At 52.2% G+C, this 20,355-nt stretch overlaps 1 protein-coding gene across 1 annotated transcript in view; it reads right to left on the minus strand.

Moving 5' to 3' along the window:
- ACSF3 (acyl-CoA synthetase family member 3) overlaps positions 1 to 20,355 on the minus strand; it is a 60,028-nt gene that overhangs the window by 4,757 nt on the left and 34,916 nt on the right. Inside the window, exons 7-8 of the mRNA XM_061173445.1 lie at positions 7,948 to 8,074; positions 396 to 530 (exon numbers count right to left, since the gene is read on the minus strand). Coding sequence (XP_061029428.1) covers positions 396 to 530; positions 7,948 to 8,074 — 262 coding nt within the window. The remainder of the gene's footprint in view (positions 1 to 395; positions 531 to 7,947; positions 8,075 to 20,355) is intronic.

Genomic DNA, 20,355 nt, shown 5'->3' on the forward strand with positions numbered 1-20,355 from the left:
TGGAGAAAGGAGAGGGTGGGGACCTCAGAAACACAGGAGGACGAGCACCGCAGGCTGCAGGGCAGCGGGCACGTGCGGGAAACGCCTGGGGCCCGCCGCCCCCGGAGAAGCCCGCCTAGCGGCCAGAGCCACGGGATACGGAGTCTCTGAGGGGCCCGGACGGCCCAGGACACCACCACTCCGGAGCACGGGGTCACGGCGGGCACCTGGCCAGCCCGGACCACGCGGGGGCGGGGGGCAGGCCCTGACGGTGTGCCCCCCAGTGGGTACCTGGTCCCCGTGTTGTCAACAACACACACACAGGAAGACACAGCTGGACCGGTCCCGAGACAGCCCGGGTGGCCAAGTGCAGCTGTGTCAGCCAAAGGTCAGGGTCCGGGCACCCAGCCGCTCACCCGTGATGCTGGGATGGGCCAGCAGGAGCCGCTCCACCTCCAGGGCGCTGACCTTGTAGCCGCCGCTCTTGATGATGTCCACGGACGTGCGGCCGCGGATCCAGTAGCTGCCGTCCTTGAACACGGCCGTGTCGCCTGGGGAGAGGCTCGGGTCAGTGGGAGGCACCTGGCTCGGCCGCATTCGGCGCTGCACGCGCATGTGAGCGCCACCCTCCCCGGCACGCGTGGGCCCCGCGTCTGGGAGCCTCAGCACCTCTCTGGGGCAAGGCAGCAAGCACCAGGCGGACGGCTGGGACCTCGCGTGATGCCGACGCCAGACGCCTCCGTGGCCCTGCCCCTAGGCAGGTGGCGGCGTCCCACAGGGACGGGCAGGACCCCCGTGAAACAGCCCAGGACCACGGAGGCAGGAAACAAGAGCATCAGGGCCTCCCTGGGGTCCTGGCCACAGCAGGGCCACAGCAGGCCCTTTCCCAACGGGGCTCCGGGCCATACGCAGTGTCACGTGGGTGTCTGGCAGGAGGGAGGGACCCCCCGCCCGCCATGCTCAGCGCCGGGGCTTCCCCACCCACTTCTCCTGGACGTGGTCCTGGCAGGAGCCCTGCCCAGCTAAGGACCCATGCGGTCCCACCTCAGGAGGCGCCAGAGACCTGGGGGGGGGGAACGAGGTCAGCGAGGGCCGGGGCCACACGCCAGACAGGGCATTGCGGTCGGGGGGATGGGGCTGAGTGTGAGCGTACACACACACGTGTGCACGGACATGTGAGCCTGTGCACGTGGGGACGCCCACCGCACACTCTGAGAGCTGCGCTGATGCTTCACCGTCTGCTCTCACACACCCCACGCTGCACACGGGTGACTAGCTGGAATAAATCACCAGTATTTCATGATACATCACACCGTCCAATGCAGGAGGCCCATCCGTCAGCTCGCGCTCCTGGCGACCTGCCACGTGGGGCGCCCCAGCCTATTAAACAAGACGGATGGCAGTGCCTGGCTGGCTGCGGTGGGCTGTGACGCAGCAGGAGCTGGGCTCCTGCAGGTGTGGGGCCTGCTGTCTGATGGGAAGCAGAAGGAAGGAGAGGCCCTCTTGTCCCCGGACAGAGTGAGGGGGCAGGTGGCCGGCTGGCGGGAAAGGATGCAGGCGTGGAGTAACAGGCGGGCCGCAGGGACAGGACGCGGTCTGCCCCCATCCCATGAGGCCCACCGGGGTCCCTCTCCCATTCCTGCTGTGCAGCCCTGGCTCCAGCCATGTCCCCTCCGCACTGGACAGCCATTGGGTCTCCCGACGGCTTCCCAACCACTGGACACCAGCCCCTTAAATGCACCCAATGGCCCAGCCAGGCCTCCGCCGGCCAGAGACGCAGCGGTGTTGGGGGTGGGGGTCACTGCCCTGCCCTGGTTCTTCCAGGGACACCCCCACTGCCCATACCAAGGCCGACATGGCTTCGGGGCCTCTGGCCATGTCGCCTGCACCCTCTTTGCTCTGTGTGACACCAACTTAAGTCAGGGTGAGAGCTCCCCACGGCTGTACCCACACGCCCTACGGCAGGCCCCCCAGCCACGCCCCTCACCCCAGGGGTGCTCACACCCGCTACCCCATCTGCAGCGTCTGGTTCTCCATCTGCCTGACCCCCTTCGCTGTTCCTCTGCTCAGACATCACTTCTGTGGCATCTCCAGGTGCCCCCTGCCCGCGCACCAGCTCACAGTTACGGCGGCTTCCTTGCACTGTCTCCCGTCACCAGCTCTTACACTGACCCTCATCCAGCCTGATGAAGAGCAGTGAGAATTAGGGTCTCCTCTGAGAAAAGCCAGGCACCGCAGTGGTAGGGACCGTGCTGAGGACACACGGACATCGTCCCAGGGGGAGGTCTGGGGGTCTGTGTGCCGAGTGAGGAAAGGCCCCACGGGAGAGCCCTGCTGCTTCCCGGGACCACCGTCAGGCAGGGTGTGCCGACAGATGTCAACACCACCCTGGACTAGCCAGTGGCCTCAGTGTGATCACACACGTCCTCGTAAGAGGGGGGCAGAGGGATATTCGAGACACAGAAGACCCAGGAGAGGCCCCGTGAAGACGGAGGCAGGAGGTCCCAGCGGGTCTGTGCCCCTCACACGTGGCTGTGCAGAAGGCCAAGGAAGACACTAGAAGGAAAACGAAGACACAACTTCCCAGAGCGGAAGCCTCGCCTGAACACACATGTTGGTTCTCTCCCTCTCGAAATAAAATCAACAGCAACTGTTGTTTTCAAAGCACAAAGCCGTGCACAGGGAGACAGGAGAGGGCATGATGGTGAGAAAACTGGCAGCTGGAAAGCAAGCGGACAGACCCCGCAGGCTGGAGGGAGGCCGTGTGAGACGGGTTACGGCCGGGTTGCCAGGCGCCCTGCAGGAGGTGGCGGGGTGGGCCGAGCGAGGAGCAGGGGCACCGGCCCTCAGCGCACGGCCGCCAGTCCTTCTCTGGGGACGGAGGAGGGTGGACGGCAACACGGGAGCCCACGGGCCCTGAGCAGCGGTGGCTGGGCCTCCCCAGCCCCTCTTCCTGCTCTCGGCCCCCGGACCCCTGCTGGGCATCAGACGGGAGAAAATCAGCCATCAACCCCCGGAATTACAAGACGTGGTCTCCAGAGCCCCCAGGGTGCGTGGCCTGTCGACTTCAGGGCTCCCAGGGCAAAGGGAAGATTCTCTAGGACCTCAAGAGGGGAAAGGTCACGATGCGCCAGGAATAACACAGCTGCAGCCGGCAGCACACGTGGAAGCCTGACACCAGTAAAGACAATTTCTAGCCCAGACTCCTGTACCCGGCCCAGCCAGGACGAAGACACTGGCAGACACGAGCTCGCCAGAGCTCACCTCCCACTCGCCCAGCCTCAGGAGGCTCCTGGGGAACGTGGCCGACGAGGAGAAAGGAGGCCTGTGGGAGCTGTGCGCTGGCATGGGTGGCAAGCACAGGGGGGTCTCCCAGGGGGACTGGGGGCCAGAACAGATGAGCCCTCCCGCCTCGGGAAACACTGCGGCTCCCATGTGGCTCAACCCTGAACGGTGTGTCCACAAGCGTCTGGCAGCCTCCAGGTGGCCAAGATGGGCACGGCTGGGGTACGAGGGCCACGCGTCCTTCTTCCCAAACCGGACAGACCGCTGGAGTCTTCCAGCTGCGCATGTGTGACCTTGATAAAAACAAAGACCTTCTGCCCAGAGGTCTGAGGCCGACCGGGTCAGACGCTGCGGCCAAAAGGCAGCGTAGGGACTTCCCTGGCAATCCGGTAGTTCCGACTCTGTGCTCCCAATGCAGGGGGCCCAGGTTCGATCCCTGGTTGGGGAACTAGATCCCACATGCCCCAACTAAAGATCCTGCACGCCACAACTAAGATCTGGTGCAGCCAAAAAAAACCCCAGAAAAACAAACAACAACAACAACAAAAAACAAAGGGCAGCGCAGAGGTCCAGCAGGAGTGCGCAGGATGGGGACACACCGTCCGCACAGAAGCCGCTCCAGGTGGCTCGGAGACTTAACTCCAACAAAGCCGGGCATTTCAGAAGAACATGTAGGAACAGCTCTTGATGACCGCTGGGGAACAAAGGGTGAAACACACACAAAGGGACGACCACCAGACAGGACCGCGACACAGCCCCAGCCTCCTGCTCACAGGGCGCCTCCACAGAGAGCCCAAGCCCCGCAGGGCGGCGGGGGCCTGCAGACTCGGCAGCCTGACCACACCACACGTCCTGGGGGGCCTGGGGGGCCCTGCCCAGGGCTCTGGTCGTACGCGGTCAGCAGACGTGAAGGGGTCGACCACCTCCAGCTACACGTGCTGTCACACCCCTAACACGAAGCACCGGGCCCCCTCTTTTCAACACACTGCCTGATTCCTAACTATTGTTGGTCAAAATAAAAGCACTGCTTTCGGGAGAACCACATCAGAACTCAGCGTGGCTCCGAGTGAGCTGCTGGGCAAGAGGACGGAGCTCACGCCTGGGTCCACCCTGGGGCCTTCATCACACAAGAACTGGAAAGATTTTATACTTCTCTGTGTTTGTAAGGGAACGAAGCTTACTGAGGAAACACTGGCAGAGAGAAAACAAAGGAACAGATGACAATCACACAGAGACAGCAGCTAGCGTCTGTGCTTGGCAGTGCAAACCCGCATGACGGACACACACACACACACACACGTGTGTGGTGCACGCCAGCAGGGGCTCCCTCAGGCCAGGATCACTCGAGTCGTGGTTGCAAAAGGCTCACGATCCTCTGTGGTCTGGATGCACCACGAGGCACCCACAAGCCCAGCGCAGAACAAGGGACTCCAATTTCCCACTTTATAAACATCGTACGCGTCCTCCCGCACCCCGTTTCCTTTGAACGGATTCCCAGGAGCCCTCCTGACACACAACCCGCCCGCGGGTGCCAAGCACCCGCCTCACAGCACCAAGTGTCAACTTCGGAAGAATCTCTGCCAATTTGGTGAAAGGAGACTGTTTCCACATTTGCTCTTTCACCACCAGGAAGTAAAACGTTTTCTGTATTTTTATGGCCAATTGCACTTCCTCTCGATCTGCCCGTGGCCGTGGCTCGTTTTTCCTACTGGGGCTACTGGGCTCAGGGACCCACTCCCTCGGCCCCAGTTGGCCCTCACGTCGTGCGCTCACCGACTTCTCAGTGGACCCCACGCTCCACCGAGGCTGCAGACCTCGGCCACGTGTGCACCCGGCCACAGCAGGGCTCTCTTGTTTCCTGCTGGTGAGTCTTTTTTTTTACGTAAACAGCCTTTTATGTTTTCCCCTGATAACATCATGTGCTCGTTAGAGAAGAAAAAAAAGGGAGTAAACTCAGCACCCAGATACCCCCGTTAATGTTCTGGTGGATTTTCTTACGGACCTTTTCCCCAATTACCTAAATTTCTTCTACAAGTGCGTTGATTTGTCATTAGGTGTGTGCAGTTTACTACGTCACTTTCTAACAGTAAATGGCGTAAGGAGATCTTCTTTAGAATAAGGCAGAGATACCATTTCTGTTTCCTCGTGTTCAGCTACAGTCTTTCTCCCATGTCCAGAGGGCAGGAGGGGCTGTAGCGCAGGCTCAGCTCAGCCCCTGCATCCCTGTGTCCTCAGCTCCGTCCGCAGGGTCAAGGTAAAGCCCTGAGCAGAGGGGGGCCCTGGCACCGCCATCTCCCTGCCCCGGCCGGCACTGGGCCCACGTGCGTGTGGAAGATTCTCCCCAGCCTGGCGTGCTCAGGTGGAACCTGATCAGGGTCGCCATTGGAGGTGCTTCTGGATAGAGAGCTTTGATTTCCTGCCTGAGCTGCAGCCAGGACCCCTGGGGCTGGCGATGGAAACCAGGCTTCATGCCGGGCAGGGAGGGTGGCCATGGCTGGCATGGCCGAGGGAGGCCTCTTTCCTCTCGTCCAGACACGGAGGAGGCCTCTGAGGAGAAGCCAGCTGGGTGCGGCCCCTCTCGAGCCCAGGCCAGAATCTGTGTGGCAGGAAGGGCTGGCCAGGGAAAGGGTTAAGTTTAATTCATCCTGATTTCTATTTAATATCACGCTCTCCCCGCAGGAGCGGCAGCTGTGAGCTGATTGCCGCGCTCATTATGCAGCCTGTATCGCTAATGGCCTGTGACAAAGGCACGCGGCTTCCAGGCCTCACCCCCGAGAGCCAATTAAACACACAGGCTCCCTTCCTGTTTGCTGCGCATTACAATGAAATTAAACTGAATTTCAAAATCATTTTCTCCTAAAGACATCTCTTTACGATAATTAATGCATGCTATTCCTTTCAACTGAAATATTCATCACGACCAGGGACTAAAATGTTTTACCGCTGACTGCCCTGCACTTCGCAGCGCTGCTGGCCCAGCATTCAGCGAGCCCTGCTATCTGCAAAATCCACAGGGCTTTGGTCCCTGTGCTTTTAAAGAAAAAAAGTTGCAGCTCTTTAGCTGAATTTAAAAATGAAAGAGGATGGCCACAAAGAAGTCAGATTTCTAAGTCAGGACACTCGGAGGGCTACAGGAGGGACACACAAAAAAGCAAGATTAGCTCAAAAGTAGTATTTCTTAAATACTGCATTTGAAGGACAATAATAGTGGTTGGCTGCCACCAGGCTGGCCCGTATGAATGCGAAGTTTACAAAGGGAAGCCGCGGCGCCTGTGAATATGCCGCACGGACAGGTGGCCTGGGCTCCCGGGCCCCAACCACAGAGCCCTCTGCTGGCGCCGGCCAGGGCTCCCAGCACAGGCCTCTGCTCTGGGGGGGCCTGAAAGGGAGCCCCGAGGTCCCCCAGGAGAACCCCTCATGTGCCCCTTCCCCCTCAAGCCCCACCCAGCGGAGCCCCAGCACCCCGAGACTGCTGGGGGTCCTGCACGTGGCCGCCGGCTCTGTCACCTGGTGACCTCAGGCCCACGACGGCGGCAGACTGGAGGTGATTTCTGCCCTTACTAACCCACGCTGCCTGAGCCCGTGGGGAAGACACGCGTGTGGTATCGGCCGGGAGCAGTTCCCCAAGGGGTTACCAGGCCAAGGACACACCCACCGCTCACCTCCTTTCCCACTCCCAGGTGCACCCGGCACCCCGTCATGGCCGCCCCCCCCACACTGCCTTTCTCCTCAGCTCTGTGGTCCACAGAAGACCTGCCAAGAGGTGCGTTTCTAATTATGAGGCCAGCACATGACGACAGGGGAACAGGCCTTCCTTTTCGGAAAATATTGCTTTAAGACTATTATTATGAAATAATGCATTTTCAGTATGAAAGTTTTAGAAATACAGACAGGCAATAAGAAAAAGAGAAACCCCAGAACCCCACCTTCTGGCTGTCACGAGCTGCTGTTCCGGTGTGTCCTGTGTGAACACAAACCAGTGAATCAATGCAGCTGCAACCGTGAATACTCCCAGTACCTGCCAAATCGTCCACATAGACGGGACGGCTGGGACCAAGGAGGAGGGGGGCGGGGGGGACAGAAGGGGTGGGGCCCCTCAGAGCGGGCCCTGGGTGCGCGTCCGGCGAGAGGGCTCCGAGGTTGGGGGGTGGGCGCCGGCCTGCCCGCGCACAGACCCCGGGCTCTGGCCCCGCGTGCTCCTCTAGCAGGCGACAGAGTGCAGACTTCAGGGCGGGGAGTAACGTAACGAGGGGCCCATACCAAAGTGCACACCAACCTCCTTCTATGAAAACGGGGGCGGGGTTACAAAGCAGGGGGCGGCAGCGGGGAGGGCGGCGCGCCGAGGAGGGTCTCGGAGGCGGAGTGCAGTGGTCACTCGGGAAGGGGAGTCCTGACCCACGAGGGGCAGAGGGACCACCTCGTGCAGGGCTGCTGGGCCAAGGGACAGGATGGGAGCCTGGCCACAGGGCTGGGGGCTGCTAGGCCCCCTGAGGGTCATGGCCTCAGGACCTTCCTTCTAGAGGCCTCAAGGGGGCTGGGGTGCAGTGTGGGAGGTGCAGCCTTTAAGACGGGAGCACAAAGTGTACCCCACCCCATCTCTGCCCGCCAGGGAGGATTCTGGGGACGTCCCGGTGCGGTGGTACCCGGGTGGCCCTCCCGTCCCCTCTGGACCCTCCCTCCTACCTGTTTTGAACCAGCCGTCCGAGGTGAAGGCGGTTTTTGTCTCCTCTGGCTTGTCCCAGTATTCCCGGAACACAGAGGGACCCCTGACCAGGAGCTCCCCCTCCTTCTCCTCAAACCCTGGGGTCACCTGCAACGGGAGAGAAAGGTGGGCGTCAGAGCTCGCCCCTCCAGGGCACATCTCCACCTGCCCCCGCCCCTCCCGAGGCCCACATGCTCTCCTGAAATTAGACACTTTGGTGGGAAAGACGGCCAACGCCGCTTTCCGTGCCCACCTCGGTCACGCCGGCCACCACCTCTGCGCCCGCCCCGCCCGGGGGGTGTCCGCCTCCCTTCCCCAGAGCTCGCTGCTGGGCCCCATTTGCCTGCCTGCCCACCTCTAAAGGCCACGCTCCCGTGAAACTCTGTCTTCAGGGTGTTTCTTGGACCGACCGCGGACACGGGAGGAGAGGGCAGCTGCCCACACCTGCCGTGGCTGCTGGACAAGCTCGGGGTCGGCAGCTTCGGGGCAGGAAGGGAGCCCACAGGGCAGCCCGTTAAGGAGGGAGAGCCGGGCGCCTAGGAGAGCGAGGTGGTCAAGGAGCAGGGATCTCAGCGTTTCCCCTGATGGGAGCACGGTGAGGGCGGGAAGGGGGCTGGGTGTTAGAGGACTCGGAGTCGATGTCTGTGATGCCAGGAAAGGATACAGCAAGGCCCCCCACACACGCCGCGGGGCCCAGTGAGCCCCTCGGGTGCACCCTCGCTGGCTCCGCGCTCACAGAGTTGGCTGACAGTGGCAGTAACTGTGACCCGAGATCAAGTGCCGTACAGGCCTGTTCAGCTCATCAGCTCCCACCTGGGACGAACTTTGCTGGGGAAAGAATATCCCCCCCTTTTAAAAACAATCAGAGCCCCTTTGAAATGTGCTGTAAAATCATCTGAGTTGTTTGTCTGAGGCCTGGACGGCAAGCTGAACGCCCCCGGGGCCGACCCTGCAGGCGGAGGGTGAGGAGAGCCTGCCCCACAGCAGCTCTGTTCCCAAGCCTTGCTGTCGACTCATCACCCTGGTTCTCACACAGGAGTGACGTCACCCGAGGGGAGCGGGCTGCATGTTCTGGACCCAGCCGAGTTCCTGCCATCAGCCTGCTCAGAGGAGGTGTTTGTTTTTTCAACTAAACTGCAGGCTTTATTTGTATTTCACCATTTTTTCCACTGCCATCCTTTATCTTCTCCACTGCCAAGGTCAGCCTGGCCATGGGGTGGCACACCTGCAGGGCAGGTATGCACGGCAAGACAAAGGCTATGAAAATAATCTGACATGGAAACCAACCCCCGAGATGGCAGGTTGGAACTTGCAGACTTAAGTCAACTAGATAATAGTAAAACAAAAATACCAACATCCTCCACTGGATGTGAACAAGATCCAGAGTCTCATAACACAATATTCAAAATGTCTAGGACACAATACGAAATTGCTCAGCACATGAAAAGCCAAGAAAGTGTCAACTCTTATGGAAAAAGGCCATCAGTGCAGGACAACACCAGATGGCACAGATGTTGGGAGTGCCTAAGAAAGATGTTAAAGCACATATTATCAATGTGCTCCAACAAGTAAGGGCAAAAACACTGCAAATAAGTGGGAATATAAAGTCTCAGGAGAGAAATAAAAGACATAGAGCAGAACCAAATGGAAATTTTAGAACTGAAAAACACAACAGAAATAAGAAAAATTTGCTGGATGGGCTCAATAGCAAAATGGAGATTACAAAGGAAAGAATCTGAGAATTTGAAGACAGAACAATAGAAATTACCCAATCTGAACAACAGAGAAAAAACTATTGGAAAAAATAAACAGAGTCTCAGAAGCCTACACCAGTACCACAAGGGCTAACATTCATGCTATCGGATTCCCAGAAGAGAAGCTAGGGGCAGAAAGATATTTGATAAAATTTGGCTTAAAACTCTTCAAGTTTGGTGAAATACATTAATGTACAGATTCAAGAAGCTCCATGAACCCCAAACAGGACAAGCCCAAAGAAATACAAGCCCAGACACATCATAATCCAATCACTGAAAACTAAAAAGAAAGACAAAAATCTTGACAGCAGAGCATAACTTAGACGCATTCAAACGACTACTGACTTCTCAGCAGAAACAATGGAGGCCAGAAAAAAGTGGAATAACATTTTTTTAAGTGTTGAAATAACTGTCAACCCAGAATTCCAAATCCAGTGAAAATAACCTTCAGGAATGAAGATAAAGTAAGGACATTCTTAGATGAAGAAAGAAGAGAAGTTGTCGTCAGCAGATCTGACCTAAAAGAATTACTACAGAATGTTCAGTCAGAAGAGAAATGACACCAGAATGAACCTGGAAGATCAGAAGTAAAGGAAAAGCAACAGAACTGGTAAATATCTGGTTGAATAAAACTGACTATTCTTTTCCTCATGAGTACTTTAAAAATATTTTTGACCATTGAAAGCAAAAATTATAACATTGTTTAATGGAGCTTACCATATACGTAGATGTTACATGTGACAACAACAACATAACAGGGAGAGGGCAAAGTGACCCGCAGAGTGGTGACAAAGATCCTTTGCTCCACCCAACTGCAGTGAGGCTCCTGAACCTCCCCTAGGCCCATCTGTGCACTTACTATAAAATCCAGTTTTAGGGGACTTCGCTGGTGGCGCAGTGGTTAAGAGTCCACCTGCCAATGCAGGGGATACAGGTTCAAGCCCTGGTCCGGGAAGATCCCACATGCCGTGGAGCAACTAGGCCCATGCGCCACAACTACTGAGCCTGCACTCTAGAGCCCGCGAGCCACAACTACTGAGCCCGTGTACCACAACTACTGAAGCCCGCACACCTAGAGCCCATGCTCTGCAACAAGAGAAGACACAGCAATGAGAAGCCTGCACACTGCAACGAAGAGCAGCCCCCACTAGCGGTAACTAGAAGAAAGCCCGCACACAGCAACGCACCCAAAAATAAATAAATAAAATAAAATAAATAAAACATTAAAAAAAAAAAACTAACCTCATTTCCATAAAGCAAAAAAAAAAAAAACCTTTAAAGAAAAAATCCAGTTTTAGCAAGAACTCGGCTAAGTCAGTGTAGTGAGAGGCCCCCTCCGCCCTGATATCTGCTCACCCTCATATCTGACTGGGTTCCTCATCCCCCACCATCTCGCAGTTGATGTCTGACCACCTGGCTTTCAAAGATCCTGTTAGGTCGGTTTAGCCAGAATCCCCTTGACCCTTGATGTTTCCTCTTAGCAAATTTCCATCCAATGACGCCACCTGCTCCTTGGCTGTGAACCCACACTTGCCGACGCTGTATCTGAAGCTGAGCTCAATCTCTCTCCCCTCCTGCAAATCCCACTGCAGTGGCTCCTACACCCATCGTGACGGTCCTGAGTCGGCCTCATCATCTTTAACATGAGTGATGATTAATTTTTCTTTGACAGTACATGTAGTAGGAGTTCTGTGTTCTTCTGGAAGTGTCAAAATGTTGAGTCAAAGTAGATTTCAAAAAGTGAAGTACGTATTTTGTAGTCCCTAGAACAACTACTAAAAAACTAGAAGACATGTGTTCAAAAACTCAACAGATAAATTAAAATGGAATACTACAAAATTGACCCCAAAGAGGGCAGTTAGAGAGAAGTCAAGCAATGAGAAACCAAGGGACAGAACAGTAAGCAAATAACAAATGAGAGGCTTAAATTCAAACATATCAATAGTCACATTAAATGCACATGGTCTAAATTTGCCAATTAGAAGACAAACTTCAGATTAGATTAAAAAACATACATGATCCAACTATGTGCTGTCTATAAGAAACTCACTTCAAATACAGTTCCATGGTAGGTTAGAAGCAAAGGGATGGAACAATATATACCATGCAAACATCAATCGAAAGAAATGGAAGTGGCTATATTAATACCAAACTAAATAAACTTAACAGCAGAATGTTAGCAGCAGCATTACGTGATGGTAAAAGTCAATTCACCAAGAAGGCATAGTAATTATAAGTGTGTGTTCACCAAGCAACAGATTTTCAAAATGCATGAAACAAAAAACTGATAGGAGAGGGCTTCCCTGGTGGCACAGCGGTTAAGAATCCACCTGCCAATGCAGGGGACACGGGTTCGAGCCGGGGTCCAGGAGGATCCCACGTGCCGCGGAGCAACTAAGCCCGTGCGCCACAGCTACTGAGCCTGCGCTCTAGAGCCTGTGAGCCACAACTACTGCAACCCGTGCGCCTAGAGCCTGTGCGCCACAACAAGAGAAGCCACCGCAATGAGAAGCCCGCGCACCGCAACGAAGAGCAGTCCCCGCTCGCCACAACTAGCGAAAAGCCTGTGCGCGGCAACAAAGACCCAACGCAGCCAAAAATAAATAAATAAATAAATAAATGTATTAAAAAAAAAAACTGATAGGAGAAATAGACACACAATTATAACTGGAGACTTCAACACTCGTCACTTGGTGCTAGAACTGGTAGTCAGAAAACCAGCATGGCTTTGAGAGACCTGAACACCACCATCAACCTTCTTCATCTAACTGACGTTTACACCCCGACCAAAACCAGCGGAATACACATTCTGCTCACGTGCACTAGAACAGCCACCAAGACAGACCACATTCTGGGCCACAAAACACAGCTTAACAAACTTAAAAAAACTGAAATAATACCAAGTATGTTTTCTGACAGTAGTGGAATTAAACTGGACATCGATAACAGAAAAATTGAACAACACACTTCTAAATTATCCATGAGTCAAGAAGAAGTCTTAAGGAAAATTAGAAAATTAATTTTGAACTGAATGAAATTAAAACACAACATATCAAAATTTCAGGGGTAAAGCTCAAGCAATGTTTAGAGGGACATTCATATCATTAAATGCATATATTAGAAAAAAAGAAAAAAATCTCATATCAATAACCTGAAGTTTTACCTTAAGAAACTAGAAAAAGAGAAAAATAAGCCAAAAGCAAGCAGAAGAGAAGAAGCAATTAAGATAAAAACTGAAACCAATAAAAATTGAAGAGGGACATCCCCGGAAGTCCAGTGGTTAAGACTCCACCTTCCAATGCAGGGGTGCAGGATCGGTCCCTGGTCAGGGAGCTAAGAGCCCGCATGCCGCGGCCTGCAGCCAAAAATTAAAAAAAGAAAAAAAATTGAAAAGAGAAAAATAATGGAGAAAATTCAATGAATCCTGAAGTGAATTCTTTGAAAAAAGATTTTAAAAATGGATAATCTTCTAGCAAGAATAACAAAGAAAAAATAAATAGAAGACACAAATTATCAACATGAGTTGTGGGGAGCATATCACTTCAGACTATGCAGACATTAAAAGGTCAATAAGGGAATAATACTGTGAAAAACTCTATGTGCATAAAGTATTCAATTTCTCAAAAACCACAACCTACCAAAACTCACCCAAGATGCAATAGATGACCTGAATAGTTCTTTAACTATTAAAGAAACTGAATTCATAGTTAAAACCTTCCAAAAGAAGAAACCTCTAGGCCCAGACGGTTTCAGTGGAAAGTCTATAAAATACATAACACCAACTATATACAATCTCTTCCAGAAAGTAAAAGAGGAGGGAACACCTCCCAACTAATTTTATGATGCTTACATTACCTTGATACCCAAATCAGAAAGAATTTGCAAGAAAAGAAAACTACAGACCAAAATACCTCATGAACAGAGCCGCAAAGATCCTCAACAAAATGTTAGTAAAGCAAATCCAGTACTGAATAAAAAGAATGACCCACCACGGCCATGGGGTCTGTCCTGGAAACACTAGGGAAATCATCCATGCAGTCCACCATATCAGCAGCCTAATGAAGAAAACCCAATCAATGCAAAAAAGACATTTGAAAATATCCAAAATCCATTCATGATAAAAAACACTCTCGGACTTCCCTGGTGGCGCAGTGATTAAGAATCCGCCTGCCAACGCAGGGGACACGGGTTCGAGCCCTGGTCCGGGAAGATCCCACATGCCGCGGAGCAACTAAGCCCGTGCGCCACAACTACTGAGCCTGTGTTCTTTGCCCATGAGCCACAACTACTGAGCCCGTGTGCCACAACTACTGAAGCCCGCATGCCTAGAGCCTGTGCTCTGCAAAAAGAGAAGCCACCGCAATGAGAAGCCCGTGCACCGCAACAACGAGTAGCCCCCGCTCGCCACAACTAGATAAAGCCCGCACGCAGCAACGAAGACCCAACACAGCCAAAAATAAAATATAAATAAATAAATAAATTTATATATTAAAAAAAACCTCTCAGCATATCAAAAATAGAATGGAATCTACAAAAAGCCTATAGCTACCGTCAGGCTTAATAGTGAAAGACCAAATACTTTCCCCATAAATCGGAAATAGGACAAGGACATCCAATCTCACTATTCCTATTTGGCATCATACTGGAAATCCTAGTCAGGGCAATTAGGCAAGAAAAAGAAATAAAAGGCATACAGATTGGAAAAGAATAAATAAATAAATCTGTTCCATTTGCAGAAAAAAATTGTGCATGTAGAAAATCTCAAGGAATTAAAAAAAAAAAACCCTCCTAAAACTGAAAAACAAATTTACCAGGATTACTACAGGATATAAAGTCAATACACTAGAATCAACTGTATTCCTATACACTAGTGATAAACAACTGGAAACAAAAAACCAAAAAATTCTATATTTACAATCGTTGAAAAGGAAGAGGAAAAGGAGGAGAAAGAGATGGAGAAAAGAAGAAATACTTAGGTATAAACCTAGCAGAACATGTTCAGCATCAGCATGCTGAAAATCTCACACATACACTCCCCCCCACACACCCCCAAAGCAGGCCTAAGTAAATGGAGAGGGGCACCATGTTCATGGATTGAAAGAGTCATCAAGGTAAACATGTTAATTCTTCCCAAATTGATCTATAGGTTTAATGCAACTTTGACCAAGATCCCAAAAGGATTTTTTGTAGATACAGACAAGCTATTTCTAAAATTGGTATGAGCAAGCAAAAGAACTAGAATAACCAAAAAAAAAAACTCTGAACAAGAATAGAGTTGGTAGAATAACACTACAATTCTGAGGCTTACTATAAAGCCACAGTAGTCAAGACTGTGGTATTGCAAAGGAACAGACACACATATCAGTGGAAGAGAATATATAATCTATATATGAACCTGCTGAAATATGTAAAATTGATTTTTGACAAAATTGCAAAGAAGAAAGGGTAGTCTTTTCAGCAAACAGTATTTGAACACCTGGATATGGAAAAAAATAAGCTCCAACTAAATTTCATATATAATGCAAAAATTCACCAAAATGCACAATAGATATAAATGTAAACTGTAAAACTATAAAACTTTCGGGAGAAAACCTTTGTAACCTGGAGTTAGAGATAACACCAAAAGCATGATCCATAAAAGTAAGAGAAAGAGAAATTAGACCTCATGAAAATTTAAAACTTCTGCTTTATGAAATACAAGACAATGTAAAGACAAGCCACAAACTGGGAGGAAATATTGGCAAATCACATATCTGACAAAGAACTCTCGAAACCCAACAGTAAGAAAGTAACTGGAGGGGAAGTGGGCAGAGCAAGAAACACCAGGAATCCAGCTCCCACCCGGACAACAACTTCACTGGCAAATCTGTCTGATGTAACTATTTTTGAAACCTGGAGTCTGTTGAAGGCTTGCAACTTCCAGGGGAAGGCTTGGAGGGTAAACTGTGGGTAATTTTGGTCATTTTCAGCTCTTAGCACTGTAGCAGCTACCACTCCTCCCGCCCCCGCAGGCAGCTGTGCATGTATTCCTAGAGCAGCTTGCACACAGACTGTGGAAGCCAGGGTGGGCAAAACGGACGCAGATCTTCAGTAAGATTATGTCAGCAGATTTCTCATCAGAACTCTGGAAGCCAGAAGCAGTGCACCCATATATTCAAAGTGCTAAAAGAAAAAAAAAAGTTAACAAAGAATCCGATATCCACTAAAAATGTTCTTCAAAAGTGAGGAAGAAATTAAGACATTTCCAGATAAACAAAAGCTGAGGAAGTCTGTGACCACTAGACCTGCCCTGCAAGAAACGCTCAAATGAGTCCTGCAGGTTAAAAGAAAGCACCTAGTCAGTACACCGAAGCTGTATGGAGAAAGAAAGACCTCAACAGAAGTAAATACATGCACTATTACATATTGTTTTCTACATGATTTAGGAGACTAACACATTAAAAAAATTATCACTGTAAAAACTAGTATTACAAACTTTGGTTTGTAACTCCAAATCTTGTTTTCTACATAATTTAGGAGACTAATACATTGAAAAGAATTAATTTATGTTTTAGGGCACAGAATGTATAAAGATGTAATCTTGTGACATCAACAGCTGAAAGGGGTAAAGACAGAATTGTAAAGGAGCAGAGTTTTTGCATGTTATTAAAGTTAAGCTGGTATAAATCCAAATTAGTGTTAAAATTTTTAGAATGATAAATGTAATCCTCATGGCAACCACAAAGAAATTAGCTGGAGAAAATACACAAAAGGAAATGAGAAAGGAATTTAAACATTTCACTACAAAAAATCAACTGAACACAAAAGAAGACAGTAATGCAGGAAATTAGGGACCAAAAAAAGCTATATGGCACATAGAACACAAATAGCAGAAGTAAGTCCATCCTTATCAGTAATTACTTTAAATGTAAATGGATTAAATTCTCCAGTCTAAAGACAGATTGGTGGAATGGATAAAAACCCATGATCCAACGACAGTTGACCCTTGAACAATGTGGGGGTTATGGGCAGAGACTCACCACACAGTTGAAAATCTGTCTCTAACTTTATAGTCAGCCCTCTGTATCTGTGGTTCCACATTCATGGATTCAACCAACTGTGGATCGTGTAATACTGTAGCGCATATTTACTGGAAAAAAACCCCACATATAAGTGGACCTGTGCAAACCCATGTTGTTCAAGGGTCAATTGTATAACCTGCCTACAAGAAACTCACTTGAGATCCAGAGACACAGGTGGATGGGAAGTAAAAGGATGGATCAAGATATTCCTGCAAATAGCAACTGACCAAAACAGACCAGGGTGGCTGTACTAATATCAGAAAAAATAGACTTTATTCACACACCTAAGGACAAACCATCAAAATATACGAAGCAAAAAAACTGACAGAACTGAAGGGAGAAATGGGCAGTTCTAACTGAGTTCCATTCTACCTTAGAAATCCACGTCCCTGTGTCCCCTTCCTCAGCACTCCCCAGCACTGGGTGCCCTACAGAGACCTCTTATCACAGTCACTCTTCTGTCTCAGGGCAGGCATTCTTGGTATTGCACATTACCTGTTCAAATCACTGTGTGCTTGTGTCCTGACAACACCTACTGTGTGTTAATTTACAGACACGATCACCCAACCCCATGCTGCGTTCACTCCAGCTCCTGTTGTCTGTGGACCCTCCCTTTATTCCTCCATCACGCTGGACCCACGGCCAGGTGCGTGCTGACCGCATGCGAGCAGGCCTGTATGGTGGGCAGGAAGCAGGGACCAGAGCTCATCCAGTCAGAGAGGACTTCCTGCCCACCCCCAGCACTGAGTCCTAGATTTCTGATTTCATACAGTAAGAAAAGATATTCACAATCTTCTTCCAGGCAAGTTGCATGAAATGCAAGATACTAACTTTTGAACTCCACGGAGCATTTTTTCACGTTTAGCATCTCTGAAATTGGGCCGCGCCTCCCCACGGACGGGACATGGATTTGGTGAACAAGGATGGCCACTGTCCACGGACACTGCTGTGCCCCTTCCCGTGACACACAGACCAGCCCCCGAGCACAGGAGCTGCTGGCATGCAGGCTCTGTGGCCACAGACACGCGGAGCACAGAGTCAGGGTCTTCTGGAACCGACACCAACTCTTTGAACCGAATCTCCTCAAGACCCCTCACCTACTCAGTACAATCCCTCTCAGCACTCCATCTGAGCGTGTTCTTAGGTTCATCTATACACCCATCGCGGGTTCAATGCCAGAAAGACGCACCCACCCACCAATTCTAGTTTTTGTACAGATCTGCCAGGGAGTCTCTGGTCTACAGAAAGCAAGTAGCAAGAAACTAAGACATGGGACTTCCCTGGCGGTCCAGTGGTTAGGACTTCACCTTCCAATACAGGGGGTGCGGGCTCAATCCCTGGTCTGGGAGCTAAGATCCCCCATGCCTCAGGGCCAAAAAACCAAAACAGAAGCAATATTGTAACAAATGCAATAAAGACTTTAAAAAATGGTCCACTTCAAAAAACAAAAATCTTTAAAATAAAGAAACTAAGACACGTCACCATTTTCTTCATGCCAGAGAAAGATAAGGCATTTTTTCATTTCTTCAGGGAGGGGGAAAGCGAACCACCAATTCGAAGTTCTAATAACAAACAACCTAAAATAGTGCGTAACCATAAACGCTGCCTTCGACTAAAATCCGTCCTGCACATCACCAGGTCACAGGCAGAGCCAGGGCGCTGCCGGTTTCTGCTGCCACGCCTCAGAAGCACTCAGAGCTACACTATCTGCCCATGGGACTGGGCGGGCAGTCCCCGTACTCTGGGGACCCAGCTTGGGTGCAGGGGGCAAGGCACGCATCCAGAACCCGGACTCCCGGCGACCGCATGGCTTCAGACCACACCTGCCATCCACCCTGCAGTGAAAAGGCTGGCTGTCCTCACAGGGGACCCCGTTTGGGCGCGTAGGAACGTGTTGACCCAGGGCACCTGACACATGTACTCCTCGTTCGAGGGCCACTCCGTCGTTGGGCGGCCAGGGCTGTGCCCGACAGCTGCCGGCGTGAGAACACGTGCTTCCTCATCTGAAAGCATCTCAGAGGCAGGAGTTGCTGGAAAGTCCCGGGTGGAACCATGACACAAGCTCCAAGGAGGAGGAGTTGAGCTGGCGGAAGGTGTGGGAGCCCAGGTGAGGGGGCAGGACCGGGGCAGGGGCGGGACCGGACACACCGCAGAGCCTGTCCCCAAAGGCCTGGCGCCTCTTGGGCCGTGGGCCCCGCTCCCAATGCGTCCTGATGGGAGGGCTGTGTAGCTCACTGCCCACTGCCCAGCCCCAGGACAGGAGCCGGTCCTCACAACACAAAGGATGAAGCCAACAGAGGAGGCGGGGTGGCTCCAGAGGGACGTTAAAAGCACATTTGGGGGCAGGCAAGAGGCACAGCGGGGCTAAGCGCTCCAGAAGCTCACCTGGCACGTCAGGGGGCCAACTGGACCCGCCTTCCCGTGTGAAAGTCCTCATTTAGGGTCCTGCCGCCTCCTACCAGGCCCTTGGAAAAGAGGTAGTGGACCCACCTCACCCTACGAGGCAGAAGCACGCGGCTGACGATGGCCAGCTGCTCGTGTGACGTGAGCGCCTTCGGGGGGACGGCACCCCACCACTCAGCGCAGGGCAGAGCGTGCCCAGGCCCCGCAGGGCCCCTGTCCCCGTCCCCACCCCCACGGTCCGCGCAGCAATCCACGGTCCATGGCAGCGACAGGGGAGGTGGCGAGAGGGAGCACGGGAGAGGCGGGTGGCGGGGGGCGCACTGGCACCCACGCATCAGCCCACTGTCCTGGGCGGCAGCTTCCACGTGGCCACACGAGGTACCTGATTTTAAGGGGATAAAGGGAAGCGGCACTCGCTGCCGCTGTCCTCCTGCCCCAGCTTGTCCCACACCCCACGTGGCTGTCTGCATCCTAGCAAGACAAGAGGATTCCACGTAAGGCCTGGTCACCTCTGCGTTACACGGCAGTGTGGCCTGTATCTGTCAATGGACCCGTCTCTGCTGGCTGGCATTTGGCTCTTACATAAGTGAGCAAATTGAAACAATAAATAAAGAGACAACTACACCTCAATGACTAAATTTAAAAAAAAGAGAGAGACCACACCGCATGCTTGCAGAGTTTGCCAGCTGGGAAGAGGGACACACAAAAAGAAGCATCGCAGCAAACAAAGTCCCCTACCCCATGCCCAGGGCCTCACGGGGAGACAGCAAAGAACACCGTGACGCTGGAACCACCTCACCGGGACCAGGCCGTTGTGGGGAGGCCAGCCGCTCTTCCAGCCCCTGACGTCCCGCCAGACAAAGTGCAAGACGCAGGAAGCGATGGCTGCAGAGCCGTGGACGCTGGGGCACCAGAGTGCCCCCAGGCTGCCGGCCACGGACCACCCAGCGCGGCCAGGGCACCCGCACACTGGGAGACACAGACGGGGATCCACAGCAGGAGCCCAGCCATGCTCTGCAGGGTGGGCAGGTGACCCTGACCGTACCCAGGACAAGGGAGCATCCCCTGAGCGTCGGGCATCGGGCCTCCACAGCCTCCCTCTGCCCTTGCTCTGGGCTGGCAGGAGTGGACCGGATTCTCCCTGCTGCCTGGGAGCACCCCTTGGCCCAGG

This window comes from Eubalaena glacialis, chromosome 18, assembly GCF_028564815.1.
Source record: "Eubalaena glacialis isolate mEubGla1 chromosome 18, mEubGla1.1.hap2.+ XY, whole genome shotgun sequence".
Lineage (NCBI taxonomy): Eukaryota > Metazoa > Chordata > Mammalia > Artiodactyla > Balaenidae > Eubalaena > Eubalaena glacialis.